Source organism: Melozone crissalis, unplaced genomic scaffold, assembly GCF_028551555.1.
Source record: "Melozone crissalis strain CALT ecotype California unplaced genomic scaffold, PUWL_Pcris_2 ptg000068l_1, whole genome shotgun sequence".
NCBI lineage: Eukaryota > Metazoa > Chordata > Aves > Passeriformes > Passerellidae > Melozone > Melozone crissalis.
This window is the reverse complement of record NW_026535846.1, coordinates 20,453,238-20,471,797: the sequence shown is the minus strand read 5'-3', so window position 1 is coordinate 20,471,797 and position 18,560 is coordinate 20,453,238. Positions and strand designations below refer to the sequence as shown.

Here is an 18,560-nt window from a genome sequence, read left to right as displayed (position 1 = left end):
CCAAGCTCCTGGTGAGGAAATGCTGTGGGAGAGGAACAGGAGGAGCCATCAATGCCCCATCAGCTGGGACCAGACCCCTCCCTGCAGGCTGTCCCGGCACATGCAGGGTTAATGCCTGCTGCTAGCTGAGGAGCACAGCAAGCCCCGCAGGACTGCACATAAACATCATTGATTGCAGGCTCAGATCGATGGGGTTTAACTGCTGTGATTAGCAGCTGCCTGCATGCAGGGTTTGGGGGGCTTGGCCATGCAGGGCTGGGAGCAGCACACCCTGAACGGGGAAAAGGGGAAATCCTGGGCCCTGGAGAGCAGCAGCTCAGGGACTGCCCTGCAGCACCAGGCCTGCAGGTTTGCAGACAGAAATCTCCTCTGTGCACGCACAAACGTGAACAGCACATAGCTGGGTTTCTCAGCTGAGAGTTTCTATATTTCAGCCAGCTCTATAGACCGTCCTGTGGAGCCTGCACAGCCAGCACTGCACCTGCTAAAGGGAAGTGCACTCAGGCATGAGCAGAGCTGTGAGGGCTTGTTCATTTCTGCTTCTCAATTCCTGCACTGTGTTTTCCACAAGCTTTGGGAGTAGAACCTCTGGAACAAACCTAACTTCCAGGATTTCACATCTCACTGCTTCTTTCCTCCCCTCACATCACCTCTGAAGCCACATGCTCCATGTGCAACACACTGATACACAGGGAATAAACAGCAAAAAGGGCTCTGAAATCCTCCACAAAAAAATTTGCAATAAACATTTTTTTTCAACTACAAACACCAAAATATTCAAACCCATTCTGTGTTAAGAAAGATTGCATATAAATATCCATGTTTCTTTATTTATTGCTTTTTGCATGGTTAATTATTGTTTCATTCTTGGTTAAGTCCTCCTGAAGCAAAAGGCTGATCTCTCAAACCTCGCTCCCAAAACAACAAACATTCACCCCTTCATTCCTACACCAGATGCTCACAGTTTATTGGCACACCAATAAAACCGTCAAAGTAGTTTTGTTTTGTTAAGTTCCGCAATTTTTTTTTTTTAAGCACAAGTTGAAGGCAAGATAAGGCTGGCATTTCTCTCTTAAAAAGAACTTAAAGGGGACCACCAATAGTCTGGGCAGCCGAAAACCAAAACAAATTATTTTGACACATGATAGAAGAACCACAGAACAACTTTTTGCAACTTTTTTTGCAGATTCTGTCCATAAATACTTATAGAAACCAGCACTACAGACAAGAACTGATCAGAAAAGTTGTTCCAGCCTACCTGTGGCTGAGTCCAGGGCTCCAAGGTAGTTTCTTTCAAAGGAGTTTGTGGCCTTCCCACTTCTTTTGTGTGCTTTTGGGAGAGAAAAAGATATGTCAGTGATATGTTCAGTCAGCATTCAGCATTAATATCCTTTGAGGGAATAAAACAGGTACAAATTCCATACAATAATGTACCAATGCATCAATGCACACATTTGGTGTAGGCTGTAAGCAACTTTTTATTTTTCCACCAGCTAAATAACTTTATAGAGTTGCTGTATCTTTGAAGGTGTGGGGGTACACAACTTCATCTGTGCATACAGGTAAAAAATTCAGCTGAAAATATGAAATTATTTGCCACCAGAGTAAGGCTCAGCAGCAGAAATTCAGAGGGAACTCAACTCTGGTTTCTCCCCTGTTTTCTGCCCAGGCTGTGTTATGCTCACTGTAACTTCAATAGATGAATCCAAAAAGGAATTTTTGGGAAACACTTTTTAAGGCTGAATTATTTGGATGTGGAGCCATGTTTTGAGATGAAAGCCCTTGTCTTTCCTTAATCCTCAGAGCTGGAGCCAGGAGACAAAGCAGTTAAAGCTTTTCTGTCTCCTTGGCTTCCCACCACTTGGAATGTTCTACGAACAACCACCCCAAACCAAAAGTCATTTAATCAAATAAATTAAAATGGTCTTCAAAGACTCTGATCCTTCACACTTCCTTTTTTTTACAATACCAAAACATCCTGCAATTCTTTATTAACATCTAATTACTGCAATAATAAATGCATTGGTAGATTTTGGTCACTGGGCCTGAGCATTCATCAGGATTTTGGCACCTTTTAATTTTCTCCATATGTGCTTCCAGTGAGGGAATTTCTCACACTGTTGTGAAGGATAAAAGTCTCATATTTTCTTTCTCCCTAAATTTTTGTTCTGTCATAAAACAGAAACAAGACTAAAGAAAAGATCTTCTGCTGAAATACTTTTAAGTAGTGCCAAGATTTTCCTCCTCCTAAAATACATCTCTAATGACAATCCCTTTGACCATATCTAATACAAATATCACATTATCCAGGTCCCACTAAATGCCCATGGAGACTGCAAAGATTGACAAAGAAAAGGAGATGCCATTGAATTTTTTGTCTTTTACACCAAAATATAGCTGCTTAAAAGGAAGCATTGTTTTTTTAAATACAGAATTTGGGGGCAACTTCAGTTTGCATAGAGCATTCACAGGGCTTCTTTCAAAAAACCATCTTATTAAATGGCAATTGTGTTTTGGCAGCTTGGATTGCCTGTAATAATAGATTACAAGCAATAATTTTTACCATTTTTTGTTATTTTGTATTTTGGGGTAGCAATGGAATATGATTCATTCTTGAAATAGAACAATAAGTGCATTTCAAAAGTAAAAAGAAATAACCACAGATTCAGTGAATGCTAAAAAGAGTTAAAATGAATGCATCTGGGAAGGGAAGGTTGTGTTTTTCATGTGTTCAAAAGCAAATGTAGTCTACCTTATAATCTTGCTTTAATCACCAGCCATCAAAGGGACCCAAACACACAATGAAAATTATTAAACATATCAATTGTGATGCTAAAGATACCATAATAATTCCACATGGGCCAGCCTGCCAGGAATTGATGTTAAAAATCACATTATTTCTTGAGAAATAATTCTCCTTGGCATTTCACACCAGTTTTTTAAACAACATTTGTCCACTCAGAGGGCAAAGAGAAAAATGAATAAACAAGTGATTATGCAAGGAAAAGAGATGTAAAAGTACATTTAGGTGAAACAGCACTTGAAGTGTTTGGCTAACGCTGGAAACCATGTTCTCAATCTTAGACATGGCTTAATGAAAACTCAAAGAAATTAATGCTGAATTTTATTTAGACTGGCCCCATTTGCTTCCTAAAGACCCCCCTGCCCTGCACCTAAAGAGACCCCGAAGATAAAATATCAGGAAATAGGGACAGCACACAGGAAGAGTGAAAGTAGTGCAGATTCCAGGGAAACTGCTGCTCCTGGAGCGAAAGAAGGTAAAACCAAGCAGCAGCTCCTTCATCCCTGAGGCTTTCCTCACGCAGGAAACACCTTTGTGGACATCACTCCAATCTCCAGTGCTGTTCCACAGCCAGCTCTGGTTCGCCAAGGAGAACCAGGAGGGGATTTGTGGGATCACTCTGCCCATGGACAAAGGTGTGAGCCCTGTGAGCCCACAGGGGCTGCTGGCACCCACCCAGTGCCTGCACCTGTGACAACAGGCAATTCCTGCCCCTCTCCAGGTGATACCTGCTCTGAACCATCTGCAACAACAGCAGCTACACCTGGAGTACAGAGCTTGCTCCCCCTGGCTGAGATACACACAACTTGCTAATGGATTTCACCTACAGCACTTAGCCAAAAGTTCTCTTTCCTCTGTTAGAAAGAAGGATGTGGTAATAAGAGAAAATCCTCACAGGAGCTTCTTCCTTCCAGCACAGATAAAGAAGCTTTGACTAAAAGTGGGGAGTTTTTGGAAGCCTTTATCCCCTTGTTTAGCTTGGGCCATCTTCCTAGAGCCTTCTGCAGCTCCCAAATCCCCTGAAGAAACAATAGACTGTGCCCACAGTCTTTTATGTTCCCTCCTCTTCCTCAATTTGACATTTAGGTTCCACACTTGGAAGAGAACTGTGCTCCTGATGAGATCAAAGATGGAACTGAACTGGATCAAAGATGGAAGATTTCAATCAGGACATGATGTTGTGGTTCCAGCAGTGCCAGTAGAGCTCCCCCAGCCCTCGCACACACACTGTTCAAAAATTTTTCTAGCAATCAAGCTTGACTGGTGAAATAAATGATGTTCTTTCCATGTTGGAAGATTCACCTGTACCTCTGCAAGAGCCAGCTGCTGTTCCACCAGCACAGGGGGTACCTTGGACAGCTCCTCCTGCTCCTCCCTCTCATCCAGCTCCTCCTGAGCTCTCCCTCTCTGCTGCAGCTCATGGACACACATTCTGCCCTAAATCATCACCTGGCACTCTGTCACTGCTGGGGTACAGGCACTGAGCAAGGCACAAACAAAGGAACCACACAAAACCGTGCTGGCTGTAAAGGTTTCCTTCATCTCAGAATTATTTCCTTTTGTCCACCAAGAAATGCAATAATTCCAGCTGCAACCCAAGCCTGTATACCTGCATTAACTCAAATTTTCAGGTGTTTTCAATAGGAACAAAGTTTTGGTTTGCTGTGCCATCATACAGCCAGTCCCATCACTTGACCACCTAGAAATTGCCCTGATCAGTGATGTTAGCAATCAATAAAGTCCAGCACAATAACCAGGTCATAAAAGACTCTGCACAAAATATTTTGCTGATATTTGGATTTATTTTTGGTCTGGTTGTAACAGCAAAATAAAGCTTTAATATTTAATCAAAGCAGTTATTAAGTATTTTTTTAAGGGAAAAATGAAATTCATCATGAATATTTCCTGTTGTTTATTAGGAGCCATAAGTTAACAAACATATAATTACTTATGACAACTTGACAGGTAATATCCAGGCTTCCAAAGCCTACCAGAGAAAATGAACTGTAAAACAGATTTTAAAGGTTATGAAAGTGTTTTAAGTCAGATACCATTTTTGTCTTTAATGGAATGATGGATCTGGGTGTTTCACAGTGGTCCTCACTCTGAAACATGAGGGGAGATCTTCAGTGCATCTGAGACAGCTGAACCTGATTAGGTTTTATTCTAATACTAAATACTGGATTGTTTCAGCTGGATGTTACCTCCATTCCATCATCCTTCTCTATTGACAAGTTTTTACTTTTCTTTAAAACAAACCTTGACTTAGAATTAAAAATGAAAAATAAAAACTTAGAATTAAAAATGAAAAATAAAAAAAATAATAAAATTAAAAATGAAAAATAAAAATGAAAAATAAAAGTTAAAAATAAAAATAAAAAAAACTTTTGCTTACCTATTCTGATTTCCGGAAAAGCCCTACAATTATCTAAGCAGATATTACTATATAATTCTAGTGGTTATTGATTACTGTGAGTAGCAAAAGCAGACTGAAATTCCAAGGTAAAACCATGCATTTTTCTCTTTTTCTCTGGTGCCTTAGGAAACTGCTGTGGCAGCATTAAAATTGTCTGACCCCAAATGCCCCACTCCTGCACTTTACAGCAAAGGGAAAAAAAACCAAAGAACAAACTATGAAACAAGCTTTCAAGCTGAAAAGTTCTATGGCTTGAAGTAAAATTTGGGAAACAAACAGCAAAAAATTTGCTAGGTTGTATATCAGCTATGTTACATTATCATAATATAGTTGGGATTGCAAAGGTTTATCTTCTTGGGGCAACTTCTGTCTGCCAAAATCCACATTTTTAGACAGGAAATGCACTCTTCATTATTTTTCTGTTGCACACTTTAATTAGGAAATCAGGTACACTGATTTTACTGTGCAGGCAGAATGTCTTTGCACTGAGAGAGCAGAACCCTGTAAGCTGAGGAGGAGATTATCTCTATTAACAATGCCTCCCCCTTGCCTCTAAGTTGATTTCAGGTAATTGGATTCCTGCAGTCCTCCCAAGGTCCTTCACATGAAAGGTGAACAGAAGGGTTAATTTTAGTGGCAATAGTATAAGTTAATGAAACAGATTGCTAAAACAAATTATTCTGAGTTTCCAAGGTTCATATATTTATACATAAAGAAAGCCACAGGACAGCTGAATTGAAGATGTCCTTAAGGATTCCTATAGGAAGGTCTCTGCTTTGTGTTTAAGAAACAAAGGTCAGATGACAGAAACATAAACACACAGATAAGAACCCCTTTGTGGAGAGATCAGTGAGAACCCACAAGTCTAGAGTTGTGAAATGTAACTTAGATTAGATTACTTTCCAGAGTAAGCAGCAATCTGGAATCACCTCTGACAGCTTCCACTCTGTTTTGTTTTGCTGTCCCAGCTGCAGGTCCATATCTGGAAGCACCAAAACGCCCTGTGACATGGCTCTGCATCCTCCCAGCCATTCCTTGGCTCAAAAGCCACAATTTCACCCAGCAATTCTCCGATGGAGCTGCCAACAGGCAGCTTTTACCTTGCAAGCACCTCCTGGGAGATGCAATAAATCCCCCAGAGCACACTCAGCATTAGGAGATGATTCCAGGGGTGCAGCACATCCACAGCTGTTCTGCTGTTCCTGCAGGGAAATCAGCCCTTGGCTCATTTATTTCCCTCTTTTGTCCCAAAAGAGAGGGCAGGACAGGGGATGGAGGATAAGGGCAGGGTGTGGGTGTGGGGGGCAGCACACCAGGGATGCTCAGGGGTTTAACAAAGCCTGACACGAGATTTGCCAGATGGCTCTGTGCCGGATTGTAAAACTTTAAACTAATCTTCATTTAAGAGTTTTAAGGGCTGTATCCCTCTTATAAAGCCTCTTGCTCTTTTGCCTGGTTGATTCTGGTAAATTATAGATCAGACTTTAGAAAACTGCTTCCATGAGCAGCGGCTCCTTAAATCTCAGCTAAACTGAGCAAGAAGATTACATGTTATTATGATGTAGCACAGCAGGATTTCTGTACAGCAAACATAATGATGTAGAGAAGGATAAAACTATCATTCTGCACAAGGAGGTCATCCACACAAGAACAATGCTCTCTACACAGCAGCCAAATCCATCCCTACATGGTGAATCTTCACTGGGAAAATGCTTTTTCTTAATGGTTCTGTAAAGAAACCCAACCATAAGCAAAAAACCTGAATCTGTGCTTCAGGATTCATCCATCAAGCATTGTGCCACAAAGGAGATGCCATTAGGGAGAAATTATTCTAAATACTACTAGAAAAAAGTATCTATTTCAAGGGCAATTTTAGGGTAAATGCATCTTGTTGGTTTTATGCAAGGAGGAAGGATTTCCTGTGAATCCCAAGGGATATGTCAGATAGGGGATGTAGCATTAAAAATTAAAATGCTCACTAATCTTACAAGCACATATATATACTTTTAATTGTAAATCAAACCCAGTTCACATGGTAAAGCACAGAGTCTACACCTCACTGGTGTAGAAATTCTTTCCACCTGCTATTTGTATTATCCATCTTACTCAGTATCTTCCCCACTAAAGTTCTAATGGAGAGAATTACAGATTTCAGACACCACATGATGACAAAGTAAAAGTGGGAACAACAGAAAATAAATCCAGGTGTTCAGTAACCAGCAGCAGCAAAAGTGCAAAAAAATCAAGAGACTGAGACCACCAAATCTGCAAGTTGATACAGGAATTTGATACTAAAATTGTGGCTTATCAATTTTCTTGAACAGGTGATGCAAATGCTTAAGTACATTCATCTCCAAGGCAGCATCCTATTGAAGCTGCTCTTATTTTCTTTTCCTCTACACAATGCTGATTGCAGTGTAGTAATGTCAAATGACCTCCACCTTCTTTCTTTTTTTCTTTTTTTAAAAATTGAAACATTGCTTTCTGCACAGGAAAGCTTTTGACTTAAAAGCAAACAGGTGAGATATTCACAGCCCTGGTCTTTTCAGAATGTTATGCACAGGAATTCCACAGACTTATCCTAAAGTTTCCTGTAAGAACAGCAGCAATTTGAAATGCCTAAGAAAAGTGCCTGTGAGGCTATGCTGGTGAAGACTGTTGCACAACTGATATTATTGCATTTAAATTACAAAGAGAAACTCAGTTATCCTTCTGTTTTATCTTGCACATCATTGCTTATAAACTTAAACAAGTTTGCCAGACTTCAAATATGATAAAGAAATTCCTGATGCACAGTTAAATACTTTCTGATATAAGAACAGAGGATTTACCACAAATTCAGATAATCCTAAAGGAAAAAACAAAAAAACCTTCAAATTTCACAAACATTGAGCTTTTTTTAGCTCATATATGTAAAAATCTTAGGGTAATAGGTGATAAAATATGCTTACACTATATGTTCTGGCTTGAAAGTATTTACACATATAAAACTAATGTGACACTAGATGCTGAGGTATTCTTGCTTCAAGTGAAAGAAGGAAAAGAACATAATATCAAACAGCTTGTTTTACTTGTCTGAGCTCTACTTAGCTTTTAAAGAAGGAATAGAAATGTACACAAATCCGTTTTGTAGCTCGGATATAAAGCATTGTGTTAAAAATGTAATACACGGTAGCAAAACTAAAATTTTATATTCCTGCATATTTCCTCCAGAGTTGTTAAAATTCACATTTCTTGTTATATCCTGTCATAAAAATAGTTTCTCTTTCTGTAGGTTATTCAGGAAAACATCAGAGCCCCTGCCTGGATCCACCTTGTCCAAATGTGGGGCTTTTTTAGGGCTCTTCATCTTCTTTCTCTATGGCATGACTAAGTTATACTTTACAGAAATCCAGCTTCTCCTAAAGAACATTTGCAATTTAAATTGCTCTTTCTCTCTGAACGTTAAGTCTGAATTGGATAAAGTTGTTAAAAGCTAAGGCTTCCTGGGTTTTTTTTACTAATCAAGCAAACCAAAATTACATTATCAGAGGCAGCCAGGAGTAGCAAGGACCTGGTTGCTGGAGAAAGGCCTGAAAGGGAATCTCACAGAGTGATTACAGCCAGGGCAGAATGGCTGACCAACCTCTACACTCTGAGCTTTGAAGTGTGGCAGAACTACGGAAAATGTGCCACCTTAAATTAGATTTTTCCAGAAAGTTGATAAATAGGCTTACTCATAAAGAGCAGCAAGACTAATCTGCAATTCTCCTGACATTAGACAACATGATCTATAGAAGCCTTGTTGGATCATCAGTTCTTTTCATTTGATGTCATCCTATTTATATTCCTTATCCCCAGCTGTGACTATTCGTCTTATAAAGTATGTTTGATTTTTCTAGTACATATTGTAGCTCTGAGGAGATGAAGTAAAATAAAAAAGTCAGATTGTTCTTCAGGTGGCAGAAGCGTGTCCAGAACAGGCACTCAGACCATAAATAATCCCTCAAGAGATAAAGAAATATGTTGGGAAATGCTTTTATTGTTCCTTATCGTGACTTGGAGTAAATTATTCAGCCTCTATCCCGAGCTGTGGCACAGAATTCAGAGTGGATGCAAAGAATGTGGTTTGTAAAGGAGGGAGGAGCAGGGGGAGGCAGGTGGGGGTCCCTGGAGGCGTAAGAGGGGCTCCAGCTGCCCCAGGACACATCTGTGCAAGGAGGATCCATCGCCCACATTAGCCAAGAATGTCCGTGGGCTGGAGCAGCACAGCTCAGGGAAAATTTATAGCTCTTTTGATACTTGACATGTGGTCAGGATAGAGCCCAAAATCTCCATCCTTTTCTAGTAAAATCCATAAAAATTTGTATTGCACCAGCAAGAACCTGGTGCCTGTCAGCCTCACTGCTGCTTCTTCCCTTCCCTCGGACAGCTCCGCACCGCCTCCCATCAAGAAGAGCAACACAAATATTCCCTTTTTCTTACTGGGAAAATGCCACCACAGATGCCCACAAAGCCCCTTCACATTTCCCCCAGCACTCCCGAGTTGTGCCAAACCCATCCTTACTCTTTGTTAGAAATCCCTTCTGAAGTTACAGGAAACATTCTGCCTTGATGTCACAGGTTTTGCTGCAGTTTGCTGTCAGGAGAATAGTCACTCTATTTCAAGAAGAATCATAAATTTATAACCATTGTTTTTTCCAGCTAAACATAACAAATAATAACATTACAAAATTATTTCTCTGGCTGACCTATATAATAATAAAGTCTGCTGTGCTGCCATGCTGAAAGGAAGGAATGTAAAATTCATTGGAGGCTGCACTGAATGAAGAGATTTTGGAAGCCTGACAGACTGGGGCCAAGGTCCACCAGTGCCACAATTTCCTGGCTCCTGAGTGCCTCCATAATGTGGCAGATTTGTGTCCCTGGGGCACGGAGGCAGGACAGGAGTGCAAATCAGGCTCAGCAGCTCTCAGTGTAAGGCTCTGCTCTTTGGAGGGTTTCCAGACCCACCAGGGATATTCAGGGCAGTTCCTACAACACAGATGTGTTATCTTTATATTTTAGATATCATTACAAGGCTCCTTGGCCCAGATATTGGGTTGGCTTTAAATGTTAAATATTAAATTTCAGTGTTAAATATTTAATACAAGATCTACCTCTGTTTCGTCTGTGATCTTGTCCCTGCTCTGAGCAGGGTCAGGCAGCAGAGGCAGAGGTCACCTGCTCCTTGTGGCCAGCAGATGAAGCCATACAATGAACTCACAAAACCAAAGCTCACTTTAAATCCCCTCTTGTTTGTTCTGCAGCAAAAAATATATCCTAACAAATTAAGGAAAACAATGCCAATATTTTCACTGTTGTTTTTTACACAGAGCTTTTGTACGTGTTAAGGAAAATGGCATTTTGTTTATTAGGGGCAATTGCTTCCATTCTTCCAGATGACAAATTCCAGGAACAATTTGAGCTTTTAGAAATGGTTAATGAGATAAAAACCATTAAGGCATCGTTCTGATGTGAAGGATTTGCAGGTCTCACATGAGAGATCTGAAAATAAACATTTGGAATATTTGAGAGCAAAAACCACGGAATGCGGCCATCACTGGATTTCCAAACTGTTTACACTGAACTCTTACTGGTCTTAGATTAAGGACACTTTCAGTGCAATAACATATGGCAGTGAAATCAGACCTAGTAATAACTGCTTTTATTAGGTGAAATACTTTTATAAAAGTGTGTTACTCTGTCCAGACATAACAGACTGGGAATAATTTCACTTATAAAGGTTGCTTGCATTATCTTCTCTAACACCTCTGATGCATGTATTTCATAAAACAAACATTCTGTTATCTCTGGATTACTGCACTAAATCTACTCGTGTAAATTCTTCAGGAATTCTTCTTAAGGAATATGAAACACTTCCACAATTTACATGACAGTGACCCTTAAGCCTTGTCAGATTATGCTCTGTGTTTTTATGATTCCAGTTCCCACAACTGATTAATTACTCACTGAACTGAAAGGTCTGAACTTGCATCAAGTGACTTTTCTAGCAACAACACTGGTTCAAGGATCAATGAAGGAAAAAAACACCAGCAAATAAAAAACAAACCAAACCCCCAAATAACCCCACAAAATAACCCAAAATATCCTGGGTCTGTGCTCTTTATTTTTACAGACTATGTGATCTTTTGAATTCAAGTACAGCTTTGTATTTTGTGTGAATTGCAACATAATCACTGAGAGAAATCAAACAAAACATATTGAAACAATCTAAGTAAGGATTTGTCGCACAATCCTTTAAGGATTCTCCTCATTTCTGCTACAAGGTAAATAAGAGATAAAGCACCTTTATTACAAGGATGTAAAGACGTTATGATAGATCTCTACATATATAAAAGCCTCAACATTCAAAGGTAAAAATGATATTTTCTTTTTTTTTTTTTTACTCTTGCAGGCTTATCTCAAAGGGAGCAGTTGGGAAGAAAGAAGAGGCCGTGTAACACGTGCTGCCTGAACCAAATGGAATTTTCCAGGCAGCGCAGATAGGCTGGCTGCGCTCTCTGGAGCTGAGAGCTGCTCAGTATGAGTGAAGCGGAACTCGAAAGCTGAACATCATCAACTTTTCATGTCCTTCACCATCCCCGTGTCCAGCTCTGGCACAAATAACCCTCAGCACGATTCCCATCGTCCAGCCCAAGGAACCTGTGCTGACAACAGCCCACAGCACGCCGTGTGTCTTCAGCAAACAAAGAGTTGGAATAAAAAGCAAAATGAGGAGTAGGAAAATGTCACTGCTGCTCAGTCAGTGGGTGCTCAGAGACACTGCTGATTAATGTGTTAACTGGGGAGCCCAAAAAGACAAACCTTCTGAATCGGGGAATGAAAAGACATTTGTTCTCCTTTGTAGACAAACACTGATTATACCAGGGAAATTTAACCACTGCAAATATAAAAATCACAGCTGAAATAATTAATAAAAGTGGCAAATGACATGACAAAGGAAATTACATGAAAGGGTTCCCTCAAAACCACCTGCTTATGACACACAGCAAAATGAGCGAGTGTCACGCCACTGATGTGAGACAAAAGATCAACAGCGGTGGAGGAAGACTTGTGGAAAGCTGGAGATCAAATAAAAAATGCAAAACTATTTTCTGTGTTAAATATGTATGATAAACATCAACTGCAAGACAGCAGACCTAATCCTGCCTTGTCCTGAATCCTGAGTGAGAAATTTTACATAACCTTGCATCTCTCTTCCATGGGAATTCTTAAGGAAATATTTTATATTTTCTTTTCTTTTTAAACAATCTTAGCAAGGCCCAAAGCAGTAAACAGAAGATAGAAAAGTTTCATGTTATATTGCTATTCCTAACACTCAATATCCCACATTACAGATTCAATTGTCTCTCTCCTTGTACCCAACTCATCATACAGAGAATACAGAATCATCTTTCCTAGACAAAATAACAATAATAAAGAATTCATATTTCCACTTCCTTTCAGATTGTATATAAATATATGACATTATATAAATATAATATCACATTATTTAAAAATAGACCAAAAACTACTGTGGAAGTAATTTTTCTACTTCTCTACTTAAACTTTTTTCCTACATTACCTCTTACTTGAAAGAAATTGTCTTCTGTAGAGATTTCATTGATATTCACTTTAGGGAAACCAGTTGATTTCAGCAAAAAATAGTGTGGAAGAATCTTATCATAAAAGATTAAATGGATCTACAGGAAATTGCACTGCTCAAGCAAAGCCCTAAATTGTTATCTCCTTACAAAAGTTTAGTATGATATCTCAACCAGAAATCAAACCAGCTTTAACAAATGGTAACATTTCCTTCCTAGAAACCCATTTGAATTTGATTTTTTCCTCTCCCTGACTTTCTCAGTCCTCATGATGCTATCTCTAGTTTATAAAACCTCTTCAAGCAATGTTCTGCCAACAAGTGGCTTCTTTAATTTACCTCTACCATAAATTCCCACTCACAAGAGTAGATTCCTTGCTGCTTCAGATCTGCATTTAATTCCACATCCCTTCCTTTCATTTCACAAATGCCCACCTTTATCTCCATCATTTCACTTTGGGGCATCATTTAACTCAGTCCTCCCTAGCCAGAAGTCCTCTCAGACCCTCCCACAAACTTCTGGCTTCAGTAAATTGATTTGCTGTCTCCTCCAACTGTCCTCCACAGCAAATCAATCCTTTGACTCCCGCAAATTTTCTGAAGCCTCACCTCCTTGCCTGCGAGAGGAAAGCTGTCATCGCCCTTTATTTGCATTTCTCCGTGGCAATGAAGGAGGATTGATTGAGGATTAGGCATTTGCCATCACAGCTGGGTTCAGACAGAGCCAATTGACCCCTCAGCCCTCCCAGTCTCATTGACATCCCTTCCCATCAGGGCTGGAGCATGGTTGGGACACTGAGATTTTGCTGCCACCTGCAAAGTTCCTCAAACCCTCTCACACAGACCAACACCCACCACAGTGAGCAATTTTCTGAGGAAATGCCTTTCCATCTCACACTTTGGGAAACTTCTCTCAATTTGCTCCATTTGCCTCACTATTAGAGTATAACTGAAAAAAAAAAAAAAAAATTAAAAAAACCCACCTAGGACTTGATCTCAACTGACTAATGACTAGAATCAGTCATGCAAAAATGCAGTTAAAAAGCTCTGTTTTTAAAGAGAGTAGTTTCTGTAACTCAGCTATCCAGACCATAATTAAGACTGAGCTGCTCAGACTTCTTGGAGCAAGTCCATAACTCCAAATGAGATGGTTTTGTATTCTGGAAAGTTCACCACATCATCAGGTAAATTGGAAAGACAGGAAGACAATGGATACAGATACAGTAAATGTATCTCTCCTACAGAAATATCAGAATAAATGGTGTTGTTCATCTTACAAGAAAATAAAAAGCAGAGGATCCATGTACTGACACCCAGATCTATTTGTAGGTCCAGTAAATGATAAAGTGACTGCTCACAAAATTCTAGTTGAAGAAGTGGGGGGGATAAAATTAAATTATTATGTTGTTTTTTTCAGGATTAATCTTGTGCACTGTTGGTTGGAGTGCTGAGCACATCAGGGATTTCACAACATGACATTAAAGAGCAACAATATTCAGAGCTATAATAATTAAGACAAAATAGACATGATCTCCAGAGAGCAGTGCAAAACCTTATTTTCCAGCACCTTTAAGCTATTCAGGGCTGTGGGAGTGAGATCTTTACAAGTGATAATTCCACCCTATGGCACTTCCAACACATTTCTCATAAACAACTCGCATTTGCCCGTGTTAGTTCTCGTGTACTTTGCGGTTTTAGCAACACAGCGTTCCTTGTTTGTGCAGATTTGCATTTGTCCACGCTCAGGATGGGAGCTGGCAGAGCCTGGCTCATCTCCAGGGCTCCTGTGACAAGGAGCTGTGACAAGTGTCACCCTGTGCGTGTCCCAGTGACCGAATTTCACAAACTCTGGGTTCGTGGCTCTCTGGGTGCACCCCGAGGTTCTCATCACAGCCCACGCTGGGCTTTGGAGCACAGCAAAACTGGGCAGCCACTAAATTATTCAACAGTTGCTATTCCAGTAATTTACACAGTAATTTACACATGGAAAACTGTTTCACCAATAATAGTTAAAGGAGGAAACCACCAGGAAGGAGCAGGAGATGTGTTGTCCTGTAGTTGTGATGGTCAGCTTTCAACTCCACGTGTTAAATAAATAAAATTACCTTGACTCACAAAGAAATGAACTACAAGTTTCACGAGAGGAAGCTCTAAGTTGCAAGAGTTTTAACATGAAGTAATAAAAAGGAAAAAAAGTACTTCAGAGAAATTAAAAGAAAGACAAAATTAAATGTTCTGGGGTGCCAAGGTCAGCTCCCTAATGCACAGCACACATTCACTAGTGCAAAATGCTTTTACAGTTTCCTGAGGCTCAGCATGCTCTTTGCTGCTTTTATATGCCAACAGGTTCATCCTAGCATGCCCTCAGCATTCAGAAATCACCCCCTTCATTATCAGCCAGAGCTGTGTGAATAAACCAGAGAAGTTAACCACACACACCCCGTGCCTGAATCTAAATAAACCAGAGATGTTAACCACACACACCCCATAACCAAATAAACCAGAGATGTTATCCACACACACCCCATGACCAAATAAACCAGAGATGTTATCCACACACACCCCATGACCAAATAAACCAGAGATGTTAACCACACACACCCTGTGCCTGGCACAGCACACACTCCTCAATCTGAAATGTGAATTCCTGAGGTGGGCGCAGAGGCCAAGCTCAGCACAGAGATCACCTTACTGAGACAAAAAAACCTCTGCTGACCTCAGCCTTGTGACCCCAGTGCTGAAAGTCACTGCCAGGATCTCCATCAGAATCATTGACTGCTCCATAACTCAGAGCAAACTGCACTGCAGGACATGAAACAACACGAGCACACACACCACTGCTCTCAAGGTGAAGAAAAGGAAAGTTTATTTTCTGACTCCCAACATTTATAGATTTCCAAAAGTGACAGCGGATTGGAGGGTGACAGTGCCACCTCTCCAATGACACTGGACAGACCAACAGCCCATCAAATTCTCCTCCTCCATAAAAGGATGCAAAACAACAAATTGTGTGAGAAAGTCTGTTACAAGAATGTAAACATCAGAAGGCTTAGAAAAACTTAAAAAAAATCAGGGTGACAGGCTGCTGTTAAAGACTCAACCCTGGAGCATGTCCTGCTGCCTGCCCTCCACACAGATGCAGGGAAAACCACAATTCAGGGGTTTATAACCCACCAACAGCCCCCAGCCCCTGCTGCTGGGGATAAACTCAAGCTGACCGTGTGTTTTCAGGTATAATCTCTCCTCTTTCCTACAAGGCAGGACTTTGTGAGAGGACAAACCCAGCTCTAGGTGATGGTCACTATTGACATTTCCAGACGAGATGCGAGCTCTAGATCATGGTCATTATTCTCATTTCCAGATAAGATGTGAGCTCTAGGTGATGGTCATTATTCTGATTTCCAGATGAGGAATCTCCAGCACAGCAGATCCATGGCTGCATCCCTTCCTCCCTGTCTAACCCTACTGCAGCTCTGCTGCCATTCACAGCTTGCACACACACACACTCTCAGTGACCTGTTCAGGTTTCCCTGATGTAAATGTGACTATTCAGTTGAAGCCACCCATGAAAAAAGAGTCATGTGTGAGGAAAAGTAGCTCCTGGAATCTGATTTTTAAACCCTTTTAATTAAGGCTTTACAAGGCAGTCTTTCTTTGTGAGATTCCTACCAACTTAAAACAATGCTATGAAATCCCACACCTGTAAATATCCAAATATCCCTTTTTTTTCCCTCCTTTTTTTCCTCAGAAACCCCAGAACACAGGCCCATTTGTATGGAACTTGCACTGTGGTATTTGGCAGCATGACAACCCCATTTTATACAAGTTGTCACCAGGAGACTTGTTCTGGCCAGAATAAATTCACTCACCACAAACGGGTACGAGCAGCAATGTCCCACCAGCAGGAAATGGTTTTGTCTATACTCAGTGACAACTGTGGCCACAAAGTAAGAACACTTCCAACTCCACTGAAATTCTTTGCCATTCCCCAGCCCGCTGTTCTGTTTGTGTTGGAATCAACCCAAACCTCTCAGCCCAGATCTGCTTTCCCAAGGCACTCTCAAAGCTCATCTTTTGTGCCCAATATCTTTATGAAACACAAAACACCCAGAGATGTCTGTGCCGCTGTTTGTTTATATTATGGCAGGTGCTACTGGGTGCCAGCACACCATAAAATATTAATTTTTAAAAGACTATGGTTTATATTTTTTTTTCCCTACAGGGTATCATACAGCCTGCCTATCAATTTATGAGTATTTTATCAATCTTTATAGTTTTCATGTATGAATAAAACCACTACTTCTAATTAACATCTATACTTCTTGTTTATCTATAATTTTATATATTCTTATATATATATATATGTGCAGCAGCTTAGGTAATAAAGAGTACAGTATCTCAAAGTAAATAACTAAAGGAATATGCTGAAGTCTTTAATTGCACAAACCCATATTAATTTATTTCAATTATGTATATATTGCAAATTTCAACGTCTCAAAGTGTATAGCTCCAAAAGTTTTTTGAGGTTTTGTTTTTTGAATTTTTTTTTAATTAGGCAACCTTCTCCAGTCTCTCAAAAGTTTTAAATGCCATAGGTACAACATAATTGCAGAACTACAAAGATGCTTTATGACTGACACGACACTAATGGTCCTTGTGGGTGTATCTTTATTTTAAGAAAGAATGAAAACTTTGTTTTCTGGTTTTTGTCACAGATTGCTTGTTGTGGGTTACTTATTTTAAAACTCTGAGTCTCTCTCTTACAGCTTTTCTTTCTCTTTTTGAAGCTGCAGAACTTGTTCAGCACTGCAGATAAAGGACAGCAAAAAAGCCTTCTATTGAAGTCCAATGATTAAATTACTAAACCAAACCTTCTTGCAGTGAGAGCTGAAGTTCAGAGGGTTATTTCATTTCTCTCACTCTCCCATCCCTTTAGTTATCTATTACCAGCCAATCTGGATTACCACCATCAATAAAAATCGGTTTGTGCCATTAGGCAGGGGTCAGCCTCTTGAAGGGACTCTGCATCTAATTCTATGGATTAGCAATTACAGCTGTGTAAAACACTTAACATCCACACGTTAGAGCTCCAGCTTAGAGCCTGTGCTGCCATGCTCACCCTGGGGAATGGCTCTGCAGGCTGTGCTCCCTGGAGAACAGCAGGGTGGGATCCACTCACAACTCCTGCCTGGCCCCTGAGGTGGCACCATTGCACAGGGCATGAATGCCTGGGGATAAAGCAGGGGCTCACTCACAGCTCCTCAGCCTCCCTTTCCACCCAGGAATTCTCTCACTGGACACCCTGGAGCTCCTCTCACCCTCTCTGCCTCCCTAAGCCCCTTTCAGGGCAGAGGATGCAGTTCCAGATTTCACCTCCCTTGTGCCACAGCCATCCAAAGCCCTGCAGAGGAGAATTCCCAGCACAGCTGGATCATAGAGCAGCACAGCTGGCTCATAGGGCAGCCATCTCCTGGGTTCTCAGATCCAGTAACCACTGAGAAACTTCCAAACCCTCCTGGTAAGAACAGCACTAAGCAATTACGGAGCTAATTCAACATTTTTACTCTGAAGTCTTTCAAGAATGCCTGGAAACCCTTCAGAAAACACTGCTGGTGCCTGCCAGGATAAATGGCTCCAGTAAATACATTTTAAAAGCTGAAAGAGAAATATCTGGATTTTCTCTTTTGTCTGGAAAGCTTTGTCTTATGTCCTCTTCC

General features: G+C 40.5%; 1 protein-coding gene across 2 annotated transcripts in view; it reads right to left on the bottom strand.

Moving 5' to 3' along the window:
• PCDH11X (protocadherin 11 X-linked) overlaps window positions 1–18,560 on the bottom strand; it is a 421,952-nt gene that overhangs the window by 226,419 nt on the left and 176,973 nt on the right. For both annotated transcript variants that reach the window (XM_054289523.1, XM_054289524.1), the window contains one exon: window positions 1,259–1,330. In XM_054289523.1, coding sequence (XP_054145498.1) covers window positions 1,259–1,330 — 72 coding nt within the window. The remainder of the gene's footprint in view (window positions 1–1,258; window positions 1,331–18,560) is intronic.